Source organism: Carettochelys insculpta, chromosome 15, assembly GCF_033958435.1.
Source record: "Carettochelys insculpta isolate YL-2023 chromosome 15, ASM3395843v1, whole genome shotgun sequence".
Classification (NCBI taxonomy): Eukaryota; Metazoa; Chordata; order Testudines; family Carettochelyidae; genus Carettochelys; species Carettochelys insculpta.
This window is the reverse complement of record NC_134151.1, coordinates 1,515,251-1,538,605: the sequence shown is the minus strand read 5'-3', so window position 1 is coordinate 1,538,605 and position 23,355 is coordinate 1,515,251. Positions and strand designations below refer to the sequence as shown.

At 51.7% G+C, this 23,355-nt stretch overlaps 3 protein-coding genes across 3 annotated transcripts in view; all 3 read left to right on the top strand.

Annotated features, from left to right (window-relative positions):
• Positions 1-23,355, top strand: part of LOC142021357 (protocadherin gamma-B5-like) — a 151,263-nt gene that overhangs the window by 60,721 nt on the left and 67,187 nt on the right. The window lies entirely within an intron of this gene.
• Positions 93-2,534, top strand: LOC142021350 (protocadherin gamma-B5-like). Its single transcript, XM_075010058.1, is given in 1 exon segment — positions 93-2,534. A coding segment is annotated over 1 exon segment (2,442 nt).
• On the top strand, positions 12,808-21,567 carry LOC142021349 (uncharacterized). The gene is given in 5 exon segments (XM_075010057.1): positions 12,808-15,655; positions 17,204-17,255; positions 18,883-19,209; positions 19,212-19,942; positions 19,944-21,567. Coding segments are annotated over 5 exon segments (4,893 nt in total). The 5' UTR covers positions 12,808-13,228; the 3' UTR covers positions 21,300-21,567.

The following is a 23,355-nucleotide window of genomic DNA, read 5'->3' as shown; positions in this document are numbered from 1 at the left end:
GCAAAGCCCCCGGACTGTGCGCGCTCTGCGGGCTCGGCCATTTCTGCAGCCCGGAGCGGTTCCAAGCCCCGAGCGCAGCGGAACAAAGAGCGATGGAGACCGCGGTGGAACCCGGGCGCCGCGAGCTGGGCCGGGCGGTCCCGCGGCAGGTACCGCTGCTCACCCTCCTGCTCGCTGTGCTCGGCCGGGCGCGTGCAGAGCAGCTCCGCTACTCGGTTGCTGAGGAAATGCCCCCGGGCTCCCTGGTGGGGAACCTCGCCAAGGACCTGGGCTTGGACGTCAGAGACCTGCCGCAGCGGAAGCTCCGGATCAGTTCGGAACAGCCGCACTTGAGCGTGAACGGGGACAATGGCGACCTGCGCGTGGCCGGCCGGATAGACCGGGAGGGGCTGTGCGGGGAGACCCCGCTATGCGCGCTGGCGCTCGAGGCGGTGGTGGAAAGGCCCCTGAATGTTTTCCACGTGACCGTAACGATCCAGGACATTAATGACAATGCCCCGCGGTTCACGACAAACACCCTGGAGTTAGAAATCATTGAGTCCGCGCTGCCGGGGGCGCGCTTCCCGCTGGAGTTTGCCCACGACCCAGACGCGGGGAGCAACTCGGTGCAGCGGTACCAGCTGAGCCAGGACCCGCATTTCACCCTGGCGGTGAAGGAGAGCCGGGACGGGACTAAATACCCGGAGTTGGTGCTGGAAAAAGCTTTGGATCGGGAAAAGCAAAGCTCCCACCACTTGGTGCTGACGGCCGTGGATGGGGGAGACCCGGCCAGGAGCGGGACGGCTCAGATCAGGGTCAATGTCACCGACGCCAATGACAATGCCCCAGAATTCACTGAAGAGATCTACACAGCCAGCGTGAGGGAAAACCTGCCTCGGGGCTCCCTGGTGCTGCAGGTGACAGCCACGGACAGGGATGAACATGCCCAAGTCACGTACTCGTTCAGCAACGTCAAGGACAATGCCCGGAAGCTCTTTAATTTGGATCCCGTGGATGGGAGAGTCACAACCACGGGGATTTTGGATTTCGAGACAGCAAACACACACACCCTGAGCGTGGAAGCCCGCGACGGGGGAGGACAATTTGCTCACTGCCAAGTTCAAATAGAAATTGTTGACGAGAACGACAACGCCCCGGAAGTGACCCTGACATCTCTGTCCAGTCCCATCCCCGAGGACTCAGCGCCCGGGACGGTGATAGCGCTGCTCAAAGTCCATGACCGCGATGCTGGTGAAAATGGAAAAGTCACCTGTGATCTTCAGCGAGACTCGCCGTTCGCAATCGTCCCATCCTCCAAGCACTACTACAAGGTGCTGACGGACGGGCCCCTGGACCGGGAGCGCACCCCGCAGTACAACATCAGCATCACCGCCAGGGACGGAGGCTCCCCCCCGCTGTCCGCCCACACCAGCATCCTGCTGCAGGTCTCGGATGTGAACGACAACGCCCCAGTGTTTGCGGAAGCCTCGTACACCGCCTACGTGGGCGAGAACAACCCGTCGGGGGCCTCCATTTTGCGGGTGAGCGCCTCCGACCGCGATGCGGAGCGCAACGCGCGAGTGACTTACTCCATCGTGCGCAGCAGCGTGGCGGAGGGGCCCGTGTGGTCGTACGTGTCCCTGAACGCGCAGAGCGGGGCTGTGTACGCGCAGCGCTCCTTCGACTACGAGCAGCTGCGGGCGTTGGAGCTGCAGGTGCAGGCGGCAGACGGCGGGTCCCCGGCTCTGAGCAGCAATGTGAGCATGCGGGTGTTTATTGTGGACCGGAACGACAACGCCCCTCGCATCCTGTATCCGCCGGCGGGGGCGGGGGCGGGGGCGGGGTCGGGGTCGTTGGAGCTGGTGCCTCGGTCGTCCGAGGCGGGTTATCTGGTGAGCAAGGTGGTGGCGGTGGACGCGGACTCGGGGCACAACGCGTGGCTGTCGTAGCACGTGGTGCAGGCCACGGATCCGTCGCTGTTCCGGGTGGGGCTGCACAGCGGGGAGGTCCGGACCGCCCGCGCCGTGTCGGAGAGAGATGCTGCGAAGCAGCGTGTGGTGGCCCTGGTGAAGGACAACGGGCAGCCGCCTCTGTCCGCCACCGTGACTGTGAGCCTGGTGCTTGCGGAGAACTTGCAAGAGGCGGTTCCGGAAATGCGCGAGCGGGCGGGTGAGTCGGGCCCGGAGGCGGCTTTGCAGTTCTACCTGGTGCTGGCTTTGGCCCTGATCTCCTTTGTGTTCCTGCTGACGGTGGCCCTGGCCGTTGCCATGAAAGTGCGAAGTTGGCGGAGCCCCAAATTACTTCAGTGTTTTGGTCCGGAGCCTTATTCCAAGTCGGGCTCCATGTTCCCCCCCAACTACGAAGATGGGACTTTGCCGTATTCCTACCAGCTGTGCTTGTCCTCGGACGCCCGGAAGAGCGAATTTACTCTCCTGAGCTCTAATGTGCAAGTAGCAGAGCATGTTCTGGGCGATGACAGCGCTGGGATGGGATTTATGGGAAATGGATCTAGCCGGTTACTTTCTGAGGTGCGGACTGCGGCGGAGGTGAGCTGAGCAACATGTAATTTTATTTCAGCTTCTTTACTTGCAGGTTTTAAAGGTAAATCTCGTCCCTTGGGAAGTGCAGGAGCTCTTTGTGAAATTGAACCCAGCGGGTTTAGACTGTTGTGTGATGCACGTGACTGGGTTCTCTGAAACAACTACGAAGCTGTTTCCACAACAGTTCTGCAATTTAGAGCAGTTTTGTTTTACCCGGTGCCCGGGGAGGCACAGGAGCTCAGTGGAAATAGCTGCAGTATCAAGAATTCAAAAGGCGATGACGTTGCTTCTCATGCAGCAGCGTTTCCTGCTTAAAGTGCGATAGGAACGTGAGTAGTTAGTTCCTCGAGACACAAATACATAAACTTTCGACTTTTGTTCCAGCAGTGATCTGCCGGTTACCTGTCACTCGTGGAATACGGTGTTGTGGTGTAATTTAAGAGCCTTATTGGCATAAGTGTGTGATGGCTGAATTACTTGGCAGTGGCAAAGCCATTGAGAGTTTTATAGGGGGTCCTCCCCCAGAAGTTATGGTAAGAAGGTTACAGCACCGCCTCCCGTCCTTGGTCCGCATCCATATCTTGCAAGAAGGGCATGCATTTTCCATGTAATTTTTTTTTTAAATATTGAATGGGAATTTTTTGTTTCTAACTGAAGTTTCAGATCACGTTTCCTTAGTTGTCAGGAGTTCAGATGGGATGCAAACCCCATACATATTTAATATTTAAAGGATGCATGTGAAAAGTTTTATATATAAACATGAATGTAGAATTATTGAATTGTCTGGAGTGGCTCAAAGTCCTGAATACCAACCATGGGGCAGGCTGTTGGAGGCAGAGCACAAACTTCACACTGGTTGTGAGTTCAATACTTAAATTTCAGCTACCAAATAAAATGTGTAAACTTCTCAAGCACTATTGCAGAAATTCACCTGGGGGGTCTCTGTTCTGTCTTGCTACATAGGTAAGCTTGCCTTTCTGAGAGATAGGCTCTTATGACAAAAATCATAACAATATTCAGGTTAAACCCTGTCTCAAGGGACCAATGACTAACCCCATGTCTTACACTGAAGACAGCGCTTGTAGCCAAGCATATAATACATTAACTTAATATTTACTAAATAGAGTAGTTAAATGAAAGAGCTATTCACAAGATTAAAGTAAAGAAATTAAAATGATTAAAGGTCTGGAAAATATGACCTATGCCAGAAGGTTAAAAGAATGAGGTTTGTTTAGTTTGGAAAAGAGGAGACTGAGAAGGGGACATGATCACAGCTTTCAAGTACCTAAAAGGGTGTTACAAAGAGGAGGGAGAAAAGTTATTTTCTTCAATCTCTGATGATAGGACAAGGAGCAATGGGCTTAAATTGCAACAAGGGAGGTTTAGTTTGGATATTAGGAGAAATGTCCTAACTGGAATAAATTACAAAGGGAGGTTGTGGAATCTCCATTTGAGAAATTTAAAACCCGGTTAGATAAGTATCTAACAGGGATTATATATGTGGTGCTTGGACCTGCAGGGCAGGGGACTGGATGTGATGACCTCTCAAGAACTCTTCCAGTCCTAGTTGTCTGTGATTGTATCAATCATGGACTGAACAAAAAAATTATAGTCTTAGGTTTCCTAAGGTGATAGAAGCTGCTTCAATGTGAAAGTTCTATATGTCCCTTAGGTCTAGCCTAGGACACACAGGTGCAGATCCCTTGCTTATGATTAGAAATCTTGTCCTGCCAAGGTCCTGGCTGTGTGGAGATACAGTTTCTTCTTGTCAGAGATGTGTAGGGCCTTCCCCCAGAGCTGAAGATGGTGGGAGGAGTCCACATTGCATATCTCCAGTTAGTGAGTGTGAGAGAGCAGCAATCAGCAAAGTTTTTTTTTTTTTTTGTCCTCTGATCTTCCACAATGGTTTGTCTGGTGTCTGTGGGACTTCTTTTGTTGGGTAGGAGCTAACATCTCCTGTGGTAATGAGGATTTCACACTTGTATGGCTTCTCTCCTGACTGGGGGATTTACAGAAGAAACACTTTAATATTCCTTTATAGTGTGAGGTACAGCTTCTACAAGCAAGATTAAGGAATTCAACAATTTACAGGCATTTCATAAAGTGTAAGCACTAAACACAGCTTTAAAAAATCTAATGACTATTTTAACAATACTAATACACAGACTGGTTTCCAGCTGTGCTTGGGATGGATAATAAGCAGCCCATGGGCTGAAGGCAGTTCTCCAGGGTTAGCCCCTGGCAGTCACTGGCACTTTATTTTACCTGCACATCTGCATGTTTATCTGTTTACAGCTCCCATGCACAATGGATCACCATTCCCAGCCAATGGGAGCCATGGAAAGTGGTGCCCCCATCCACACCACTTCCTGCAGGTCCCATTGGCCAAGAACACAATCTTCAGCCAACAGGAGCTGCAAGCGGCCATATCTGGGGATTGCAGGTAATCAGAATGCCAACAGCCTGCCAAGGTAACCCCAGTGAGCCACCTCTGGCACGTTGCCCACTTATGCTATGCTCATATCATTGTTCCTTTGAGGCTTAGGGACCTTGGCATGAGTAATGTTTTAAGATCCAATTTTTCTATGTTGGCCATATATAGAAGCAAATGCAAGGTCCACTGGGATGCTATCTCTCCTTTCAACAACACTAGACAGTGCTCATATTTTTATCCTTCAGGAAGTGTACCTGCCAAGTCTCACTGGCTATTGATTACCATAGGTTGTGGGTCAGTCTTTTTGTTTTATTTCTTCATTTATTTTTTGCAAGGAAAGTCATATGCCGCTTTGGAGGGAAAAGGGAACGATTCATCTACCTGGTTGGTCATTTTAACTTTTTGGGTTTTAATAATATTGGTTTCTGTCTTGGAACAGTCAGATTAGTGGAAAACTCTATTATCATATGTTTTTACTCCCCATATGTCTCATCAATTGATCACAGTAATCTTTATGGTGTGTGTGTCCCCTGTATATGTGATTTGATATTTTACATCTGTGAGTGATTGGAATATATATTCCCCTTGAAGTAACATTCTTGTAGTAACATTTCCAAGAGTTTTCTCTTGCTTTACAATCTAGATATTATAAAACTCAGTATGAAAATGATCAGACTAATAAATATATAGAGTAAAATTATTTTAGCTACAAATGGAGAAAGCCAACCCATAGATAGCACTCATATACCCTTTATTCAAATTTCACTCATAGTGCAAGAACTGACTTAAAAGGCAAAAATAAAGAAATCATAGGAACATAAGCATGGCCATATAGGGTCAGATTAAAGGTCCATCTAGCTCAGCCTCCTGTGGCCAATGCCGTGGGTCTCAGAAGGAATGAACAGAACAGGTAGTCATCAAGTAATCCATTTTCTGTCATCTATTGCCAGGTTCTGATAAACTGAAGCTAGGAACACCTCTCTGTGCATCCTGGCTAATAGCCATTGGTGGGCCTATCTCCATGAATTTAACCTGCTTCTATTGTGAACTCAGTTATAGTCTTGGACTTCACAACATACTCTGGGAAAGAATTCCATAGATTGACTGTGCAGCGTGTGAAGAAATACTCCCTTTTGTTTGTTTTAAAACCTGCTACCACTTAATACCATTTGGTGACCCCGTTTTCCTGTGTTATGTGTCAAAGTAAATAATGCTTTCTTATTTAGTTTCTCCACACCCGTCACAATTTTATAGACTGCTCTCATATCCCACTCAGGAGTCTCTTTTTGGAGCTGAAAAGTCCCAGCCTTATTAATCTCTTCTCATGCAATAAGTGATTCTATACCCATAATCATTTTTAGCCTTTTCTGAACCTTTTCTATATCCAGAATGCTTTTTCTGAGATGGGATGACCACATCTGCATGCTGTATTGAAGATATGGGTGCACCAAGGATTTCTGTAGAGACAGTATGGTTTTTAATGTCTGTGGCAGAGCTCCAGCTTTGTCTTGGGGGTCCTGCATGCCTATGGGTTAGGGCTTGCTTTAGAGGCTCACTGTGACCTTCACCATAGACACTCTCCCTTTGTGGAGGCAAGAGTCACAATTTACCAAGCCACCTTCATCATAGGCCAGTCAGTGGGTTTGGTGTAAGAACCCTCCTTAACCTCAGTCTTCCCTTTCAGAGAGTGTCTCAGTGGTGGTGTGCGGGGAACCAGGGCCCACCTTCTAGTCCAGGTTCCAACCCAGAGATACTAATAGCAGCACAAAAAAGTAGTTTTTCCTCAACTACTAGAGGTATACCCCTTCCCTGGGTATCTTCCCCCAACAGCCCCTTCAAAGCACCATCCTCCTGGTACCTGACCACACAAGACCAAAGTCTTCTGAAGTACATCACCTTACTCTGCACTTTTAATTCATAGTCAAGGAAACAAAAGAAACAAAACTGAACCATTAACTCTCGGTAAGAAATAATCTGTCCTACCAACCCAGATTTTCTTCCTAGGAATACTTCAGATTTAGGTACATAAGAATGAGAAAACAAGCACATTTGTAAGATTAGCTCTCAATGAAAGTACGGTCGAAACCTCCAGCATGGAAGTTTGTCAGTTATTTATTGGGATACCGCTGTTCACCAGTTAAGGGGAGAAATATCATGAGAAATCAGAGCACCCCAGACCTGCTGTTAGGAAGCACAGAACTCAGAAAATTCACATTCCCCATGGAGAGGCTAGACAAAGAGCAGATCTGTCCTGGATGGAAACGTTTCTTCACTAGTGAGGTTACAGTGGAAGATAAATGAAGCTTTATGGAATTGACATTGAAATCACAGGTATTGATGACAGTGATCCAGCTTGCAGTCTTATTATTTTGAATTAAACATTAGCAAGACAACTGGCTGGCAGAGATGCATTGGACAGCATGGGGAGAGATGTGCGGTTGCAAAGTCATTTGGTCGGAATGAAATGAAGCATGAGGCAGGAGTTGGATTCCTTCATAGCAAAAGAGCTGGAGGAGCATTGTTAGGGTACAAACTGGTGAGTGCAAGAATGATGGTAGTGAGATTTGAAGCAAAACCATTCAACGTCTTGGTCATTCAGGTGTATGCACCCATGTCGGACAGCTTGGATGAAGAGATCAAGCTATTCTATAAAGATTTGACGAAGACACCAGAGGAGATACTGAAGAGAGATGGGTTGATCATCAGAAAAGATTGGAATGTGAAGGTTGGAACAGATAATGAAGTTTGGGAAAGAGTAATGGGAGGGTTTGGTTGTAGAGAAAGAAACAAACAAGGTGAGAAACTTCTAGAGTTTTCTACAGAGCAAAAGATTGTGATCTGCAACACGTGATTCCAACAACAGGATTGTAGGAAGTGGCTATGGTGATTGAATGACAGGAAGTCCAAAAAGATAATAGATATGATCATGATAAGAAGAAGATGGGTTACATCAGTACAGCAGTGCTGAACTTTCCAAGGAGTGGATATGGACTCGGACTACAGTCTAGTGATTGCGAATATCAAAATGATACTCAAGAAACTATAAAACACAGTTTAAGAAAAGAGAAGTGGAGAACGTGAGGCGAGGAAGAACTAGGGAATGTGTACAGAACAGTGATCAGCGAAAAGAGCAGGAACGTGGGCACAGAGAAAGACCTAGATAAGAGAGCTGAGAGGAGAGGCATGACAATAGAAGCAGCAATTGAACAGATGGTTCCCAAAGAAGAGAAGATCAAGAAGTGGATTACGCAGGAGATGCTGAAGTTGGTCCAAGAGAAGAGAGCACTGAAGAACAGCAGAGATGTTTCCAAGAGGGCGGAACAGCAACGTAGAGTTAGATGCAATGAGGTAAGGAAGGCAGCCAGAATGCATAAGGTGAAATGGTTAGAGGAGCAGTGTGAAGATATAAAGAGGTATTATGGCGAGTGTAAAACCAGGGAGGTGTGTCAGATGATTAGGAAATGATAGCTGAAGCAGATGGCAATCAAAGACGAGCACCTCATTGTTCTCATCAATAAGGAGAAGATTGTGCAGTGATGGACAAGATATTGCACTGCTTTCTACAAAGCACAGTTGGACCCAAATGTCTCTGAGAGGCTGATTGAAGAACTGAAAGGGAGATCCCCACCAAGCACTGAAGGCGAGACTGATATTTTGAAAGAGAAAGTAGGAAGAGCAGTGAAATGACTAAAACACAATAAGAGCCCTGGAAATGATAAGATCATGGGAGAGGTGATCAAATACAGCAGAGAAAGTATGATTCAGAGAATACACTGACTATGTAATATCACTTGGAAAGAAGGGAAGGTGCCTCTAGAATGGACAAGATCCATGCTAGTGACAATACACGAGAAAGGAAGCATGTTGGAGTGCAAGAACTACAGAACGATTTCCCTAATGAGTCACCTAAGCAAGGTATTGATGATGATATTGATGGACAGACTGAGATCTGATAGAAGAATGTCTAGCAGATGAGCAAGCAGGATTCAGGAAAGATAGAAGTACCATACAGCAGATATCGGCACCAAGATTAATAGTGGAGAAAGCTCAACAAAAAAACAAGAATATCTACACTTGCTTTGTCACTTTTTCAGAAGGCATTTGACAGTATATATCAGAAAGTGATTTAGGTGGTGTTGAAGTCCTGCAGAGTGGATAGCAGATTGATACAGTTGATGAAGAATATCAAAGACTGTGGAGGCAGCAGTGAGAGCATACAGAGAGTTGGGAAGTTGGTTTAGAATGAGTAGAGAGAGGCATGAGGCAAGGAGATCCGACATAACAGAGTATCTTCGTTACACACCCAGGCTACGTCTACACTAGCACACTACGTCGAAGTAGCCTATTTTGAAGTAAGGACATTGAAATAGGCTACTTCAATGCGTGTCATCTACACGTCTTCCAGGGCTGGTGCCATTGACATTCAACATTGAAGTCGCGATGGAGAACGTCGAAAGGAGCCACCCTGGAAGGAAATGCAGAGCATCCACACACACAAGTGCCCCCTGTCAAAATAAGGGGCCAGCAAAGCCCCAGGCCGCTCCCTTGAAGGGCCCCTCCCAGACACACTCGGCCTGCACAGGGCGAGATCCACAGAGCTGACAACCGGTTGCAGACCCTGTGCACGCAGCATGTACCCCCAGCTGCAGGAGCACCAGCAGCAGCAACAGCTAGAAGCCCTGGGCTAAGGGCTGCTGCACACGGTGACCATAGAGCCCTGCAGGGGCTGGACAGACCATCTGTCAGCCCCTCAGCTGATGGCTGCCATGGAGGACCCCGCTATTTCGAAGTAGCGGGACGCGGATCATCTACACATGCCCTACTTTGACATTGAATGTTGAAGTTGGGCGCTATTCTCATCTTTGGATGGGAATAGTGATTTTGACGTCTCGCCACATAACATCAATTTCAACGTTGAAATAGCACATGTTGCATGTAGGTGCGACGCATGCTATTTTGACGTTGTGCCGGCTACTTCGAAGTAGCTGGCTAGTGTAGACGCGCCCCTAGAGAGAGTGATGTACAAGATCGAGGAAGAGGTATGAGAGATATCAGTGCATGGGATGAGAACAACTTGAGGTTTGCTGATGATGTAGTTATCATAGAGGAAGATGAAGAGTAGTTAGCAAGAATGGTGCAGGTGCTAAATGAGGAAGGGAAGTTTGGGCTGATTACAAACACTGATAAAATGAAGAAAATGGTATACGGAGATAAGGAAGTAGAAAGGAAGATCAGTGTAGATGGGATTGAACTAGAGGACATAGAGAAGTTCACCTATCCGTGGAGCATAGTATCATAGAATACTAGGACTGGAAGGGAGCTCGAGAGGTCATCGAGTCCAGACCCCTGCCCGTGGTTGATGGTGACGGTGATGATGATGATGATGATGATGAAAACAACTGAACGGGGATCCTGGTTTCCCCTGAAGAAAGCCCAGAACACAGACATCAAGATGAAGTCTTCCAGAGCTACAGGTCAGGAGTAATAGGTAGTTCTCTCTGGAAATGCACCCTGGATCATATGGAGTGAAATATACAGAACTGGTGCTAAAAAGCATTCTCTGGAAGTGAAGAATCTGCTCATGATTTGACTCTCCCAGCTGTTGATGGGCTATGCACTGAGGTCTGGCAGGGTAAATCCATGTTATTTTTCATACTGTCTGGAGTGTCTCTCAACTGTAAATGACTGTCAGAGCAGGCTGTCAGAAAACAGGGTATTTACCTTAGCTGGGAGAGTCTTGTGAAATTAGCTCTCACCAAGGCAGTGACAAATATTAATCCCTGAATCACAATACAATACCAGGCTTAACAAAGAGTCACAGATAAACTGGAGAGTTCAAGGAGACTGTCTTTCATGCAGATTGTTCCCAGTCATAAGAGCCCACTTATCTCACATCAGTTGGTACTCACAACAGCAAGGCTGGGCAGTCAGTTCTAATCTAACTATTAGCTAAGAAAAGGAACTTTGAGTTAGTAAGAGGTTAAAGGAGGTAAAATACACCTACATGTGAGTCAACGTTTGTAACTCCTAATGCTGCCAGAGATGTACTAATGTGCCAGTTTTCCAAAAGTCTTGCGCGGGTTCCTAGATTGGCCTGGGTGAGATCACTGGTTTACATCTGGTGCCCTTCCCTTTAAGAGCTCAAACAGTCTAGAGATGCAGGATCTTTCCTTGAGTCCATACTTACAGCTTTGTCTCACACAACACAAGCTGGCCGTGTCACTGCCGCCCAGGCTTGCCCATGTTGTGGAAGAAAGGAGAATGCGTCTTGTGTCTTTGACCTACGTGCCTCGCACACAAGGACCACATGCTTGGAAATCAGTGCACTTGTGTTAAGGTTCTGTGTTTGCATTCCAGAAGGCTTCTTGGTTGTTTGATGGCTCATGTGGTGGATTGTTTAGTTACGGGGGTATGCACAACGAAATGTTTGCTACTACACTGGGGTACAGAGAAGAGGAAACAATGCAAGTAATATTCCACTTGGTTTCTTGACGTTTAAACTTCAGATACACCCCGTACATATACCAATTACTTTGGTCTTTGCTAAAACACAAGTGAATTGGCTTGAGGCTCTGGAATAACCTGGTACCTGGTCTGTCAACCTCAGAATAATCAACCAATCATTTGACAGTAAGTACATCTAAGCCCATTGTTTTTCCATAGAAAGGAGATCTACTTCCCCTTTACCAATTCTTATTAAATATACATTTGTCGCAAACCTGGTAGTCTAATCAGGTGGACATGAGAGTTTGGATTTCCTGCAACATTATAAACAAGTGGAAATTCATGTATTTTTGGAAATATACTGCAAAGTAAAATGAAGAATTTGCAACGGAAGTCTCTACAATGTCATTCTGCTCCCTAGATAATTTCATTTCAAAGGCTTTTGCAGACTTTTGTTATGGAAAGGCATAGGTACTGGAAAACTCGTACACACATATTAGGCCATGCAAATTCATATTAAGATGAAGAAACAGTTTTGACATAATTTTAGGTTTCTGAAGATAGTGGGTTTTTGTTCTAAATTGGTGCCTTGACAGATTGAGAAATGTGTGATAAATATTATATTAATGTTTTCATAGCAGTGTTCACATTAGAAATTAGATTTTAGAGCATTTTAGAAAGCTTTAGCTCTGACAAATTGTTTCCAGAGTAGTTGTGTTGTAGTTGTGATCAAATGGCCAATTTAAATTTCTTGTGTCTAGTAGACACGTAGGTGTAGATAGATGGAGGTCTCATTGGTGTAGGAATATTTGGTAGACTCACTTTAGCTTTTCAGTGTAAGAAAACCCTTTGAACATAGAAGCTGAAGTGAAGCATTTTTGCTTTTTCTGAGTTGTCCGGTATGTTCTGCATCTGAGAGAGCTTCTGGGATTTTTACGATGGTGTTTTGTGAGGTTGCTTGGAGGAATATGGCCTAGAGTATAAATACAGTAACATAACAGACTACAAAAAGGTCCTCGGTATTTTAGAAAACCCCCATTCTGAAAAGACGAACTAATGACTCTGAACTTAACTTAAAATGTGTCTGATCCGTAGCGTACCCGGCGGCCTAGAACCCACAGCGTCTCTTGTGTCTAGCTTTCCGTTGCCTTGGGCCAGCCCGCCGTGAGGAGCGGCCGTTGCCGGGAGCTCGCCTGTGTGTGTGTTAGCACAGGACAGGAGTGTTTGAAGGAAGGTCACGGTACCTGCTGACTCAGTTACTGACGCGCGCAGACGCGCGCACCCAACACTGCGGAAGGAGTCCGGGACCGGCTCTTCCCCCTGACAGAGGGAAGGCGGCGCACAGGTCCAGGCACAAAAAGCGCGTGGCGCTGCCAGCTGCGTTTCCGCGCAGAGGTTGACGCCATTGCCCAGGACAACCAGGGCCTTTCTCTTCGATGCAGATACAATCTGGGTTTCAGCTGCCCGCGATAACCCACCGTAGTCACCAGGGCCGCTCCGCCGCCGTGTGAGGTGGCTGCGGCTGCAGTTCTCGGCTGAGGCGCGGAGTGCCGCTGTCTGCCAATGCGCAGCCGGGGCTGCAGCCGGAGATCCACCGGAACCGCCCGCGCTGCGGTGGCTCCGTCACACGGTGCAGAGCGGAGAGAGCAGAGCAGGGAGACGCCGCAGGGGCTCGGCCGAGACGAATCCCCCTCCCTCGCTGCCCCGCGCTGAGCCGCTGCAGGGTCCGGGCTCGGCTGACAGATCCTTGCCGCGGACGAGGCCGGCCGGGGGGAGGTCTCATTCCCGGCCATAACTGCGGGAGAAGAGCGCAGAGCTGAGCGGGAGGAGGATGGGACCCGGGCGCCGCGAGCCGGGCCGGGCGGTCCCGCGGCAGGTACCGCTGCTCGCCTTCCTGCTCGCTGCGCTCGGCCGGGCGGGCGCGGAGCAGCTCCGCTACTCCGTTGCCGAGGAAATGCCCCCGGGCTCCCTGGTGGGGAACCTCGCCAAGGACCTGGGCTTGGACGTCAGAGACCTGCCGCAGCGGAAGCTTCGGATCAGTTCGGAACAGCCGCACTTGAGCGTGAACGGGGACAATGGCGACCTGCGCGTGGCCGGCCGGATAGACCGGGAGGGGCTGTGCGGGACATCGCCGGTTTGTTCCCTTGATTTAGAAGTTGTGACTGAAAATCCCTTGAACGTTTTCCACGTCAGCGTGGCCGTGCAGGACATCAACGACAACGCGCCGCGCTTCCTGCAGGACAAGATCAAACTGGAGCTGAGCGAATCCACCTTACCAGGGGCCCGGTTTGCCCTGGAAAATGCGGAGGACCCGGACGTGGGGGTGAACTCTCTGCAGAGTTACCAGCTGAGCCCCAACCCGCACTTCCGCCTGGAGGTCCAGGAGAGCCAGGACGGCAGTAAATATGCGGAGCTGGTGCTGCAGAAGGCCCTGGACCGGGAAAGCCAGGGCAGCCTCGACCTGACCGTCACGGCTGCGGACGGGGGAGAGCCGCCGAGAGCTGGCACCGCCCAGATCCGGATCGATGTGACCGACGCCAACGACAACCCGCCCGTCTTCAGCCAGGAGCTGTACGCGGTGAGCGTGAGAGAAAGTGCCCCGGCGGGCGCCGCGGTGCTGCAGGTGAAAGCCTCGGACCGGGACCAGGGCTCCAACGCTCAGATCAGCTACGCGTTCAGCGGCACCGCGGGAAAGGCGCGTGAGAGATTCGCCCTGGACCCGCGAACGGGGCAGATCACAGTGAAGGAGCCTTTGGACTTCGAGGAGTCCCGTGACTACAAACTGGTGGTGGAGGCGAAGGACGGGGGCGGGCTCGTGACACACTGTAAAGTGGAGATCCGGGTCCTGGACGAGAACGACAACGCCCCCGAGGTGACGCTGACCTCCGTGTCCGGCCCAATCCCCGAAGACTCGGCGCCCGGGACGGTCATAGCGCTGCTCAAAGTTCGAGACCGAGATTCTGGGGACAACGGGAAGGTCTCCTGCCACCTGCGGGAGGATTTGCCCTTTAAAATCGTGTCCTCCTCTAGTAACTACTACAAGGTGCTGACGGACGGGCCCCTGGACCGGGAGCGCACCCCGCAGTACAACATCAGCATCACCGCCAGGGACGGAGGCTCCCCCCCGCTGTCCGCCCACACCAGCATCCTGCTGCAGGTCTCGGATGTGAACGACAACGCCCCAGTGTTTGCGGAAGCCTCGTACACCGCCTACGTGGGCGAGAACAACCCGTCGGGGGCCTCCATTTTGCGGGTGAGCGCCTCCGACCGCGATGCGGAGCGCAACGCGCGAGTGACTTACTCCATCGTGCGCAGCAGCGTGGCGGAGGGGCCCGTGTGGTCGTACGTGTCCCTGAACGCGCAGAGCGGGGCTGTGTACGCGCAGCGCTCCTTCGACTACGAGCAGCTGCGGGCGTTCGAGCTGCAGGTGCAGGCGGCAGACGGCGGGTCCCCGGCTCTGAGCAGCAATGTGAGCGTGCGGGTGTTTATTGTGGACCGGAACGACAACGCCCCTCGCATCCTGTATCCGCCGGCGGGGGCGGGGTCGGGGTCGGGGTCGGGGTCGTTGGAGCTGGTGCCTCGGTCGTCCGAGGCGGGTTATCTGGTGAGCAAGGTGGTGGCGGTGGACGCGGACTCGGGGCACAACGCGTGGCTGTCGTACCACGTGGTGCAGGCCACGGATCCGTCGCTGTTCCGGGTGGGGCTGCACAGCGGGGAGGTCCGGACCGCCCGCGCCGTGTCGGAGAGAGATGCTGCGAAGCAGCGTGTGGTGGCCCTGGTGAAGGACAACGGGCAGCCGCCTCTGTCCGCCACCTTGACTGTGAACCTGGTGCTTGCGGAGAACTTGCAAGAGGCGGTTCCGGAAATGCGCGAGCGGGCGGGTGAGTCGGGCCCGGAGGCGGCTTTGCAGTTCTACCTGGTGCTGGCTTTGGCCCTGATCTCCTTTGTGTTCCTGCTGACTGTGGCCCTGGCCGTTGCCATGAAAGTGCGAAGTTGGCGGAGCCCCAAATTACTTCAGTGTTTTGGTCCGGAGCCTTATTCCAAGTCGGGCTCCATGTTCCCTCCCAACTACGAAGATGGGACTTTGCCGTATTCCTACCAGCTGTGCTTGTCCTCGGACGCCCGGAAGAGCGAATTTACTCTCCTGAGCTCTAATGTGCAGATGGGCGGGAATATTCTCTGCGGCGACAGTTCTGGGACCGCGCACGTGGGCAGTGGGTCTGGTAACTTCAAAGTTGAGACGGAGGCCGGTGTGGAGGTGAGCTGCTCTTTCCGTGCATTATGGGCATGTCCTGTTCATCTTTGTAGCGTTAGATGTAAATTAAGACTGAGCCTCTTCTCGTACAGGAACATATTGTGAAACAGGGGTTTGGGGTTTGGCTTATTCGTTGTCACGTTTGATTGTTTTTAAGGGTTCTACTTACAAAGGCCTCTTCTGACATCTGGGCCTGTCAGAAGCATGTATGAATTTTTCACGAGATTCCTGCAGCCTTAGGATAAGGTTTATCCCCATCTTGGAGATGCGGCGTTTAGGGGAAAGTTGGCCTTCTGTGGGTCACAAAACACGTCTGTTAGCAGAATTTGGAGTACAGCTCAAAACTCCTAAATCCCAGTCTGGTGTCTAAATTAGAGGCAGTTCTTTCTTTGTGAGAATGAGCATCCTTCCTGTCCGACAAACTACCTCCTTGGAATAATAGAGATTTAGGTGCCTCAGGTGAGGTGTGTTTCCTCGGATATTACAGACAGAATTTTCAAGTAATTTTGATGCAAACTTTTTCCCCCTAAATTAGTCCCTCTACAACGTGCTCATTTGCGAAGTCTTTGTTTAGTGTTCTGCAATAGCTTGGAGAGATTATACGGTCATACACACACCCCTTTTTTACTCCTTCAGTACAGCTGGAGTAATCTGCTTCATGTCACTTACCTAGCTCGGTTTTCGGTCTGATAACGAGCTTCGCTACTCGCCTGTGGCAAAGCTCTGAGTGAACCTTGCAGCTGCTCCCAGCAGAACAGTGACAAATCCTTTGCCCCAGTCTGCTGTGTTGCGTTCGTGGCCGTAGATCCCGCAGAGCCGGGTTAGTTTATAAAGTCTGAGAAATGGGGCCCAGGCTCGGTCTACTCGGGCTGCGGCGGATGTAAGGCTCAGGTTCACCCTTCCGGGCGCCGTTTGGAGCGTGCAGGAAACGGCGCGTTGTGGGGTCAGTGTAGACGCAGGAACTCCTCGCTACTGCAAGGATTAAGGAGTGTCTGCAGGAGGAGCGCTCCGCTCCACACTCTGCAGTGAGGACAGGACCAAAGGCCTCAGCTGCACAATCGATGTTAGGTGCAAGATTGGGGTACCTAGAATTGCGCAGCAGCGGTTGACAAGTACCAGAGAGGGAGCCGAGTTGTCTGTAGCTTCAAAACCAACAAGCAGTCCTGGGGCACCTTAGAGACTAACAGATGTTCTGGAGCATGAGCCTTCCTGGGCACAGACCCGCTTCGTCAGATGCACGAAGGCTCATGCTCCAAGATATCTGTTAGTCTAAAAGGTGCCCCAGGACTGCTTGTTGTTTCGGTAGCAGAGTTTGATTCCTAGTTCTCCGGAGTCTTGATATATAAAACTACGTAATATTTGAAGACTTTCCAGATGGGCTTTCCAGAACTGGGGCAGGTGCTGGGTGCACTGGAAAGCTGGACGTGTTCTGCCCGCACAGCCTGACTCTAGCCTTCCCGGTGGCCAGACTGGGCAGAGACACTGTCCACATAAGACCCTAAGACCGGCCCACCGATGGTCGCTCTAGCCCAGTGTCCTGTCTTCCGGCAGAGGCCAATGCCCGCTGCTCCAGAAGGAATGAACAGAACAGGGAGCCATCAGCGTGAGCCCTCTCCTGACATCCTTTTCCAGCGTCTGAAAAACAGAAGCCAGGGCCCATCCCTACCCAGCCTGGCTGATGTCCGCCCCATACCCAATTTCCATGCATTTAGCCAGCTCTGTTTTGAGCCCTGTTAAAGTCTTGGTCTTGGCAACCTCTGGCAAGGACTTCCACAGGCCCATCATGCACTGCGCGAAGAAAGGCGTGCAGTCGATATTGTCACGGGTGAGGTGGGTAGTAACTTGTGACCCTCAGGGGCCACAGCCCGGAAGGATTGTTTTAGGAGTAGCGAAGAGGGGCGTATTCCTCAGCTGCAGTCTGGGGATGGATGGAAAATTTCCCTCTGGTGGCTGATGTTTTAATGATGGTAGATTTTTGAAGGTGCCCAGCAGAGGGACTTGGCGGGCAGAATGCAGTGGTAGTGCTGAGAAAGGGAGGATCCTGTGATTTATTCCTCACGTGGCTTTTTGGTGTATGGCGTTGACCTTACGCGTGGAATACGCCCGTGCATGCATCCGTGTGTGCAGCTTGTACCTAAAAGGGCATTACAAGAGTGGGGGAGAAAAATCGTTCCCCTTAACCTCTGATGATGAAACAAGAAGCAATGGCCGCTGGGGAAGTCCAGGTTGTCCAGTAGGAAAAACTTTCTGTCAGGGTGGCTGAGCGCTGAACTAGGCAGGAACTGTGGAATCTCTGTCACAGGAGATACTGAAGAGCAGGTTAGATAAATCCCTTTCCGGGCTGATCTGGAGGTGCTTAGTCCTGCTGGGAGGGCAGGGGCCGGAACGGATGAGCTCTGCACCTTCCAGTGCTAGGATTCCATCATTGTGTTAACTGTAGGCCGTTCTGTACTTGTATATGTTACGCATCTTCCCCTTGGCTTAGAGTTTTCTGACGAGCCAACAGCCTCTCCCTCTTTGCTAAGCGTTAAAGAACTGCGAGTGAGAACTGGACAATACATTGGGTACACCCAGGTTTATTTCCTTAGCTAGACAGAGATCGCCCAAAGATGGCGCAGCCGCGTCTGGTACTCGAATTACGTCCACGGCGGTAGAAATGAATCGCACTGAGTAAATAACAAAGGTGAAGAGCCAAATGTAAGTGAGATATAAAAATACAGTATTTAACACTGCCAACGTCCAAGCCAGGGGCAGCGGCACTAGGCCGCGCAAAGCACCAGCGAGGACAGGCAGAAGAGAAGACGGAGGTGCCGTGCAGAGGATGCTCCCAGGCAGCCCTCTGTCCGTGTCATTTATGCGTGAGCGGTTTAAAGATGAAGCTTTAGCCCTGCGGCGGGTACGTCGTACGCCGGATTCCCGACCCGCGAGCGGAGCTGTGCCGGCGGCGGCGTCTCGCTGGCGGTGAGAACCCGCTCGGGCGAAACGTTGAGTGTCAAATTCAAACACCAATAAGGTTCCAGGGGGGAAGCCGCGGCCGGGCGCCCGTGCGGTGATTGGCTGAGACGCTGAGCGCCGCTGCTGCGCGATCGGGCGGAGCGATCCAGCCCGCGGCTGCCGGGTGCAGACCAGGGCGCTCACCGCCCGGGCACTGAGCGGCGATACACGCAGCAAGCGGCTCTGCCAGTACCCGGGCGCACTGGGGGGGTAAACGGCGGGGGATGGTGGGACAGCGGCGGCTCGGCGCGGGGCGCGCCCTGCTCTGCTTCCCGCTGGCGGCAGCCTGGGAGGCGGCTGCAGGGCGCGTTCGCTACTCGATCCGGGTGAGCTGGAGGAAGGCTCCTTTGTGGGCGCCGTGGCCGGGGACCTGGGGCTGGGCGCGGGGCAGCTGTCCCAGCGCGCGCTGCGCCTCCTTTCCAGAGGTCGGGCGCAGCAGTTCGCTGTGGATTTGAGCAGCGGCCATTTACTCACGGCGCAGAGGCTGGACAGGGAACGGCTCTGCGGCAGGCTGCGGACGCGTCTGCTCAGCTGTGAGCTGCTGGTGGAGCAGAACATGGCGCTTCACAGGTGGACACTGAAACCTCGGATATTAACGACAACGCGCCCCGCTTCCCGAGCGAGGAGATGGCGTTAAAAGTCCGCGAGAGCGCAGCGCCGGGCCGGCGGTTTCGGCTGCCGGAGGCCCAAGACCCGGATTTAGGGATTAATTCTCTGCAGGGCTACCGGCTGAGCGGGGACGCGCACTTCTCCCTGGCTGTGCACGCGGGAACGGACGGAGGGGAATACCCCGCGCTGGTGCTGGAAAAGGCTGAGGACCGGGAGGAACAAGCCGTGCACACTCTGAGCCTCACCGCCACTGACGGGGGAGAGCCGGTCCGCTCCAGCACGGTGCAGGTCCGCGTCACTGTCCTTGACGCCAAAGACAACGCCCCGGTGTTCAGCCAGCCCGTCCACCGAGCCAGCGTTGCGGAGAACGCGCCGGAGGGTTCCCGGGTTCTCACGGTAAAAGCCACGGATCTGGATGAAGGCGTCAGCAGGGAGGTGACGTATTCCTGCCACACGATCAAAGACAAAGACCCCCAGGTGTTCCGCCTGCACCCCCAGTCGGGAGAAGTCACCGTGGCGGGCAAGCTGGACTTCGAGGAAGCTCCAGGGTACGAGCTGGAGGTGCAAGCGCAGGACGGGGGAGGCCTGTTCGACACGTCCAAAATACTGATTGAGATTAGCGATGTGAACGACAACGCCCCGGAGCTCACAACCGCCTCGCTCGTCAGCTCCATCCCCGAGGACTCGCCCCCCCGGCACCGGCATCGCCCTGTTAAACGTCCACGATCCAGACTGCGGGGAGAACGGGGCGGTCACGTGCTCCATCCCCGGCCACCTCCCCTTCCAGCTGAGGAGATCCTTGGGCAATTACTACAGCCTGGTGACGGAGCGCGCCCTGGACCGGGAGCAGGTGGCCGCATACAACGTCACAGTGACCGCCAGGGACAGCGGGACTCCCCCTCTGTCCACGGCCATCACCATCGCGCTGCGCATCGTGGACACGAACGACAACGCCCCGCTCTTCGACAGAGCGTCCTACAGCGCCTACGTGCGGGAGAACAACCCCCGGGGGGCCTCCGTGTTGTCCGTGGGGGCCACTGACCCCGACTGGGGGGAGAACGGCCGAGTGACTTACTCGGTGCTGGAGGGTGAGGTCCGGGAGCCTCCGCTGTCGTCCTTGGTGTCAATTAACTCGGAGACTGGGGCTGTGTACGCGCTGCGCTCCTTCGACTACGAGCAGGTGCGGGAGCTGCGGTTGGAGGTGCAGGCTGAGGACGGGGGTTCCCCACCGCTCCGCAGCACCGTGTGGGTGAGTGTGTTGGTGGTGGACGAGAATGACAACCGGCCGCAGATCTTATACCCGGCGGCGCCCAGCGATGGGTCGACGGGAGTGGAGTTGGCCCCGCGCTGGTCGGAGGCCGGCTACCTGGTGAGCAAGGTGGTGGCGGTGGACGCGGACTCGGGGCAGAACGCCTGGCTGTCCTACCAGCTGCTGAAGGCCACGGATGCGGGGCTGTTCTCGGTGGGACTCCACAGCGGCGAGGTGAGGACGGCGCGGTCCTTTGGGGACAAAGACGCCCCGAAGCAGAGTGTGGTGGTGCTGGTGAAGGACAACGGGCAGCCCCCTCTGTCCGCCACGGCCACGGTGAGGGTGGCGGTGGCCGAGAGCATCTCCGAGCTGCTGTGGGATCTGAGCAGCCCGTCGGGTCCTGCGGAGCCCCCGTCCGGGCTGAGGTTGTACCTGGTGGTCGCTGTGGCCTCCGTGTCCTGCTTGTTCTTCAGCTTTGTGCTGGTGCTGGTGGTGCTGAGGCTGCGCAGGTGGCGAAAGTCGCAGGTGTTTGAGTCGTCGTCGTCGAGTGTGAGTGTGAGCGGCGTTCCCGTGTCGCAGTTTGTGGGGCTCGATGGAGTCCGGGCTTTTCTCCGCTCCTACTCCCAGGAGGTGTCGCTCACCGCGGGCTCCCGAAAGAGACAGTTCAGCTTCCCCAAATCAAACTCTGCCAATACTCTGACCAGTCAGCCGACGTGTGAGGTGAAGGACCCTATTCTAGCGACCGAGGAGTTAATCATTAGTAAGGGGGATCACACCTCGGTGCAGCTGAGCTAAGAACTTTGGAGCTGTAGAATTTGTGTCCTGAATTGTTGATTCCCTCACCCCCGATTTTCTAGTTTGCCGATTGGTAAATATACTAATGGCCATGTGCGTAGGTTGGAGAGCGAGCGAGCGAGAGGGGCGACTTCCCGCGTGCGTGTCTGTGCGTTTCTGTGCAATAAATTGGGTGATTTTCCTTGGGTGCCACGTGTTCTTTTCTTCACTCTTTTCTCGCTCCCCAGGGCCGTGCTGGCTTTCAGTGTGGAAGCGAATGGAAATGGCTTTTCTGAGATCTGTGTTACACAGAGAGCTCTTCCTGTCTGTCGCCGTCTTAAGGAACAGTGACTTGTTTTCCCTCCGATTCAGCCATAGGGAAGAGAGGTCTGTGCCCGAACGTGTGAACGGGACAGCTGGTTATTACGCTAGAAATGGGCGTTTTCAGGCAGTTTATGGTTGTTAACTAGCGGCTATAGCGGGGTTATTTGTTTGTTCTCTTTTGTTTAAAGAGGAATGAACTAAACAAACATTTTCCACATTTCCTTCAGTATCAGTCTGGTTGTGTCGCAGGTCTGGACCTTCGCTGGTTAGGATGGATAGTGGCAGCTTGTACTCACGCATTTCTACACACTCGTTACCTCACATAGGAAACGAGATTCTAAAATTTCTAAAGACCTTTTATGAAGCGAACATTGTGGATTTGTAAACCACCTGTGTTCATCACTGAGGTAAAGAAGTGACTGAAATACCTCTGCTGCTGTTTGCAGAAGGGGACCTTTATCTGGTTTTTTTCTTGGCATCTTTGAATATATAATTTATGTTTTGCATCCTAGCAAAGCCTTCGGATACAGGGTTTTATAGCAACATGGTCCTCGAATCAGAACGTTTCGTGTGTGGAACACCCAAGTGGTCTTCTGGTAACACTTGTGCTGCTGGGGTTGGCTCTGTGAGAAAGCTGAGTCTACTTTTAAAACACAGTATAACTTACCACACTGGACCCTTTTCTTAGTTTTTAAAAGTGCCTGTCCTGCTCCATGACTGAGAGGGGTTTTTGTGTGTCTGCTGTGGGGAAAATGGACCTTAAAGTCAACAACCCAAATTTGTTTTTCTGACACGTTTAAACCAAGGGACTCTCCTCTTAGAATGTTTCTGAATTCTCATTTGTTGGAGCTCAACAGAAAAGTGGGAATGGTGAGTCCATATAAGCAGAGAACTGGAAGTGATCTCAGGAGGTCATTAAGTCCAGTCTCCTGCACTCATGGCAGGGCCATCTCAGTCATCCCTGGCAGATGTTTATCTAAGCTGTTCTGGAAGGTCTCCAGTGATGGAGATTCCACAACCTCCCTAGGCGATGTACTCCGGTATTTAACCCCCCTGACAGTTAGGAAGTTTTTCCTAATGTCCACCCAAAAGCTCCATCACTGCAGTTACTGAAATGCCCATTGCTTCTTCTCCTATCTTCAGAGGTTTAGCAGAATAGGTTTTCCTTCCTCCTCCGTGTAATAACCATTTAGGTACCTGAAAACCGTTATCATGGCCCCTCTTCACCTTTTCTATTCTAGGCTGAACAAACCCAATTCTTTGTCTTCCCTCATAGCTCGTTTTCTAGACCTTTAATCGTTGTTGCTCTTCTCTGGACCTTCCCCAATATCTGCACATCTTTCTTGAAATGTAGTGCCCAGAACTGTACACAATATTTCAGGTGAGGCCTAATCAGCACAGAGTAGAATGACTTCTGTCTCCTTTACAACACTCCTCTTAGTACATCCAAGAATGATGTTTGTGGGGTTGGTTTATTTTTTCCAACGGTGTCACACTGCTGACTCTTATTTAGCTTGTGACCCCCAGATCCCCTCCTGTAGTACTCCTGTAGTACTCCTTCCTAGACAGACATTTCTCCTTTGGTGTATGTCAGGCCTTTCCTTCCTTCCTTCCTAAGCGGAGTACTTTGCATTTGTCCTTATGGAATGTCATCATATTCACAACCCATCCGTCCTCCAGTTTGTCCAGATCATTTTGAATTTTTTACCCTCTTCTCCAAAGCAGGTGCAGCCCCACCCAGCTTGATATAATC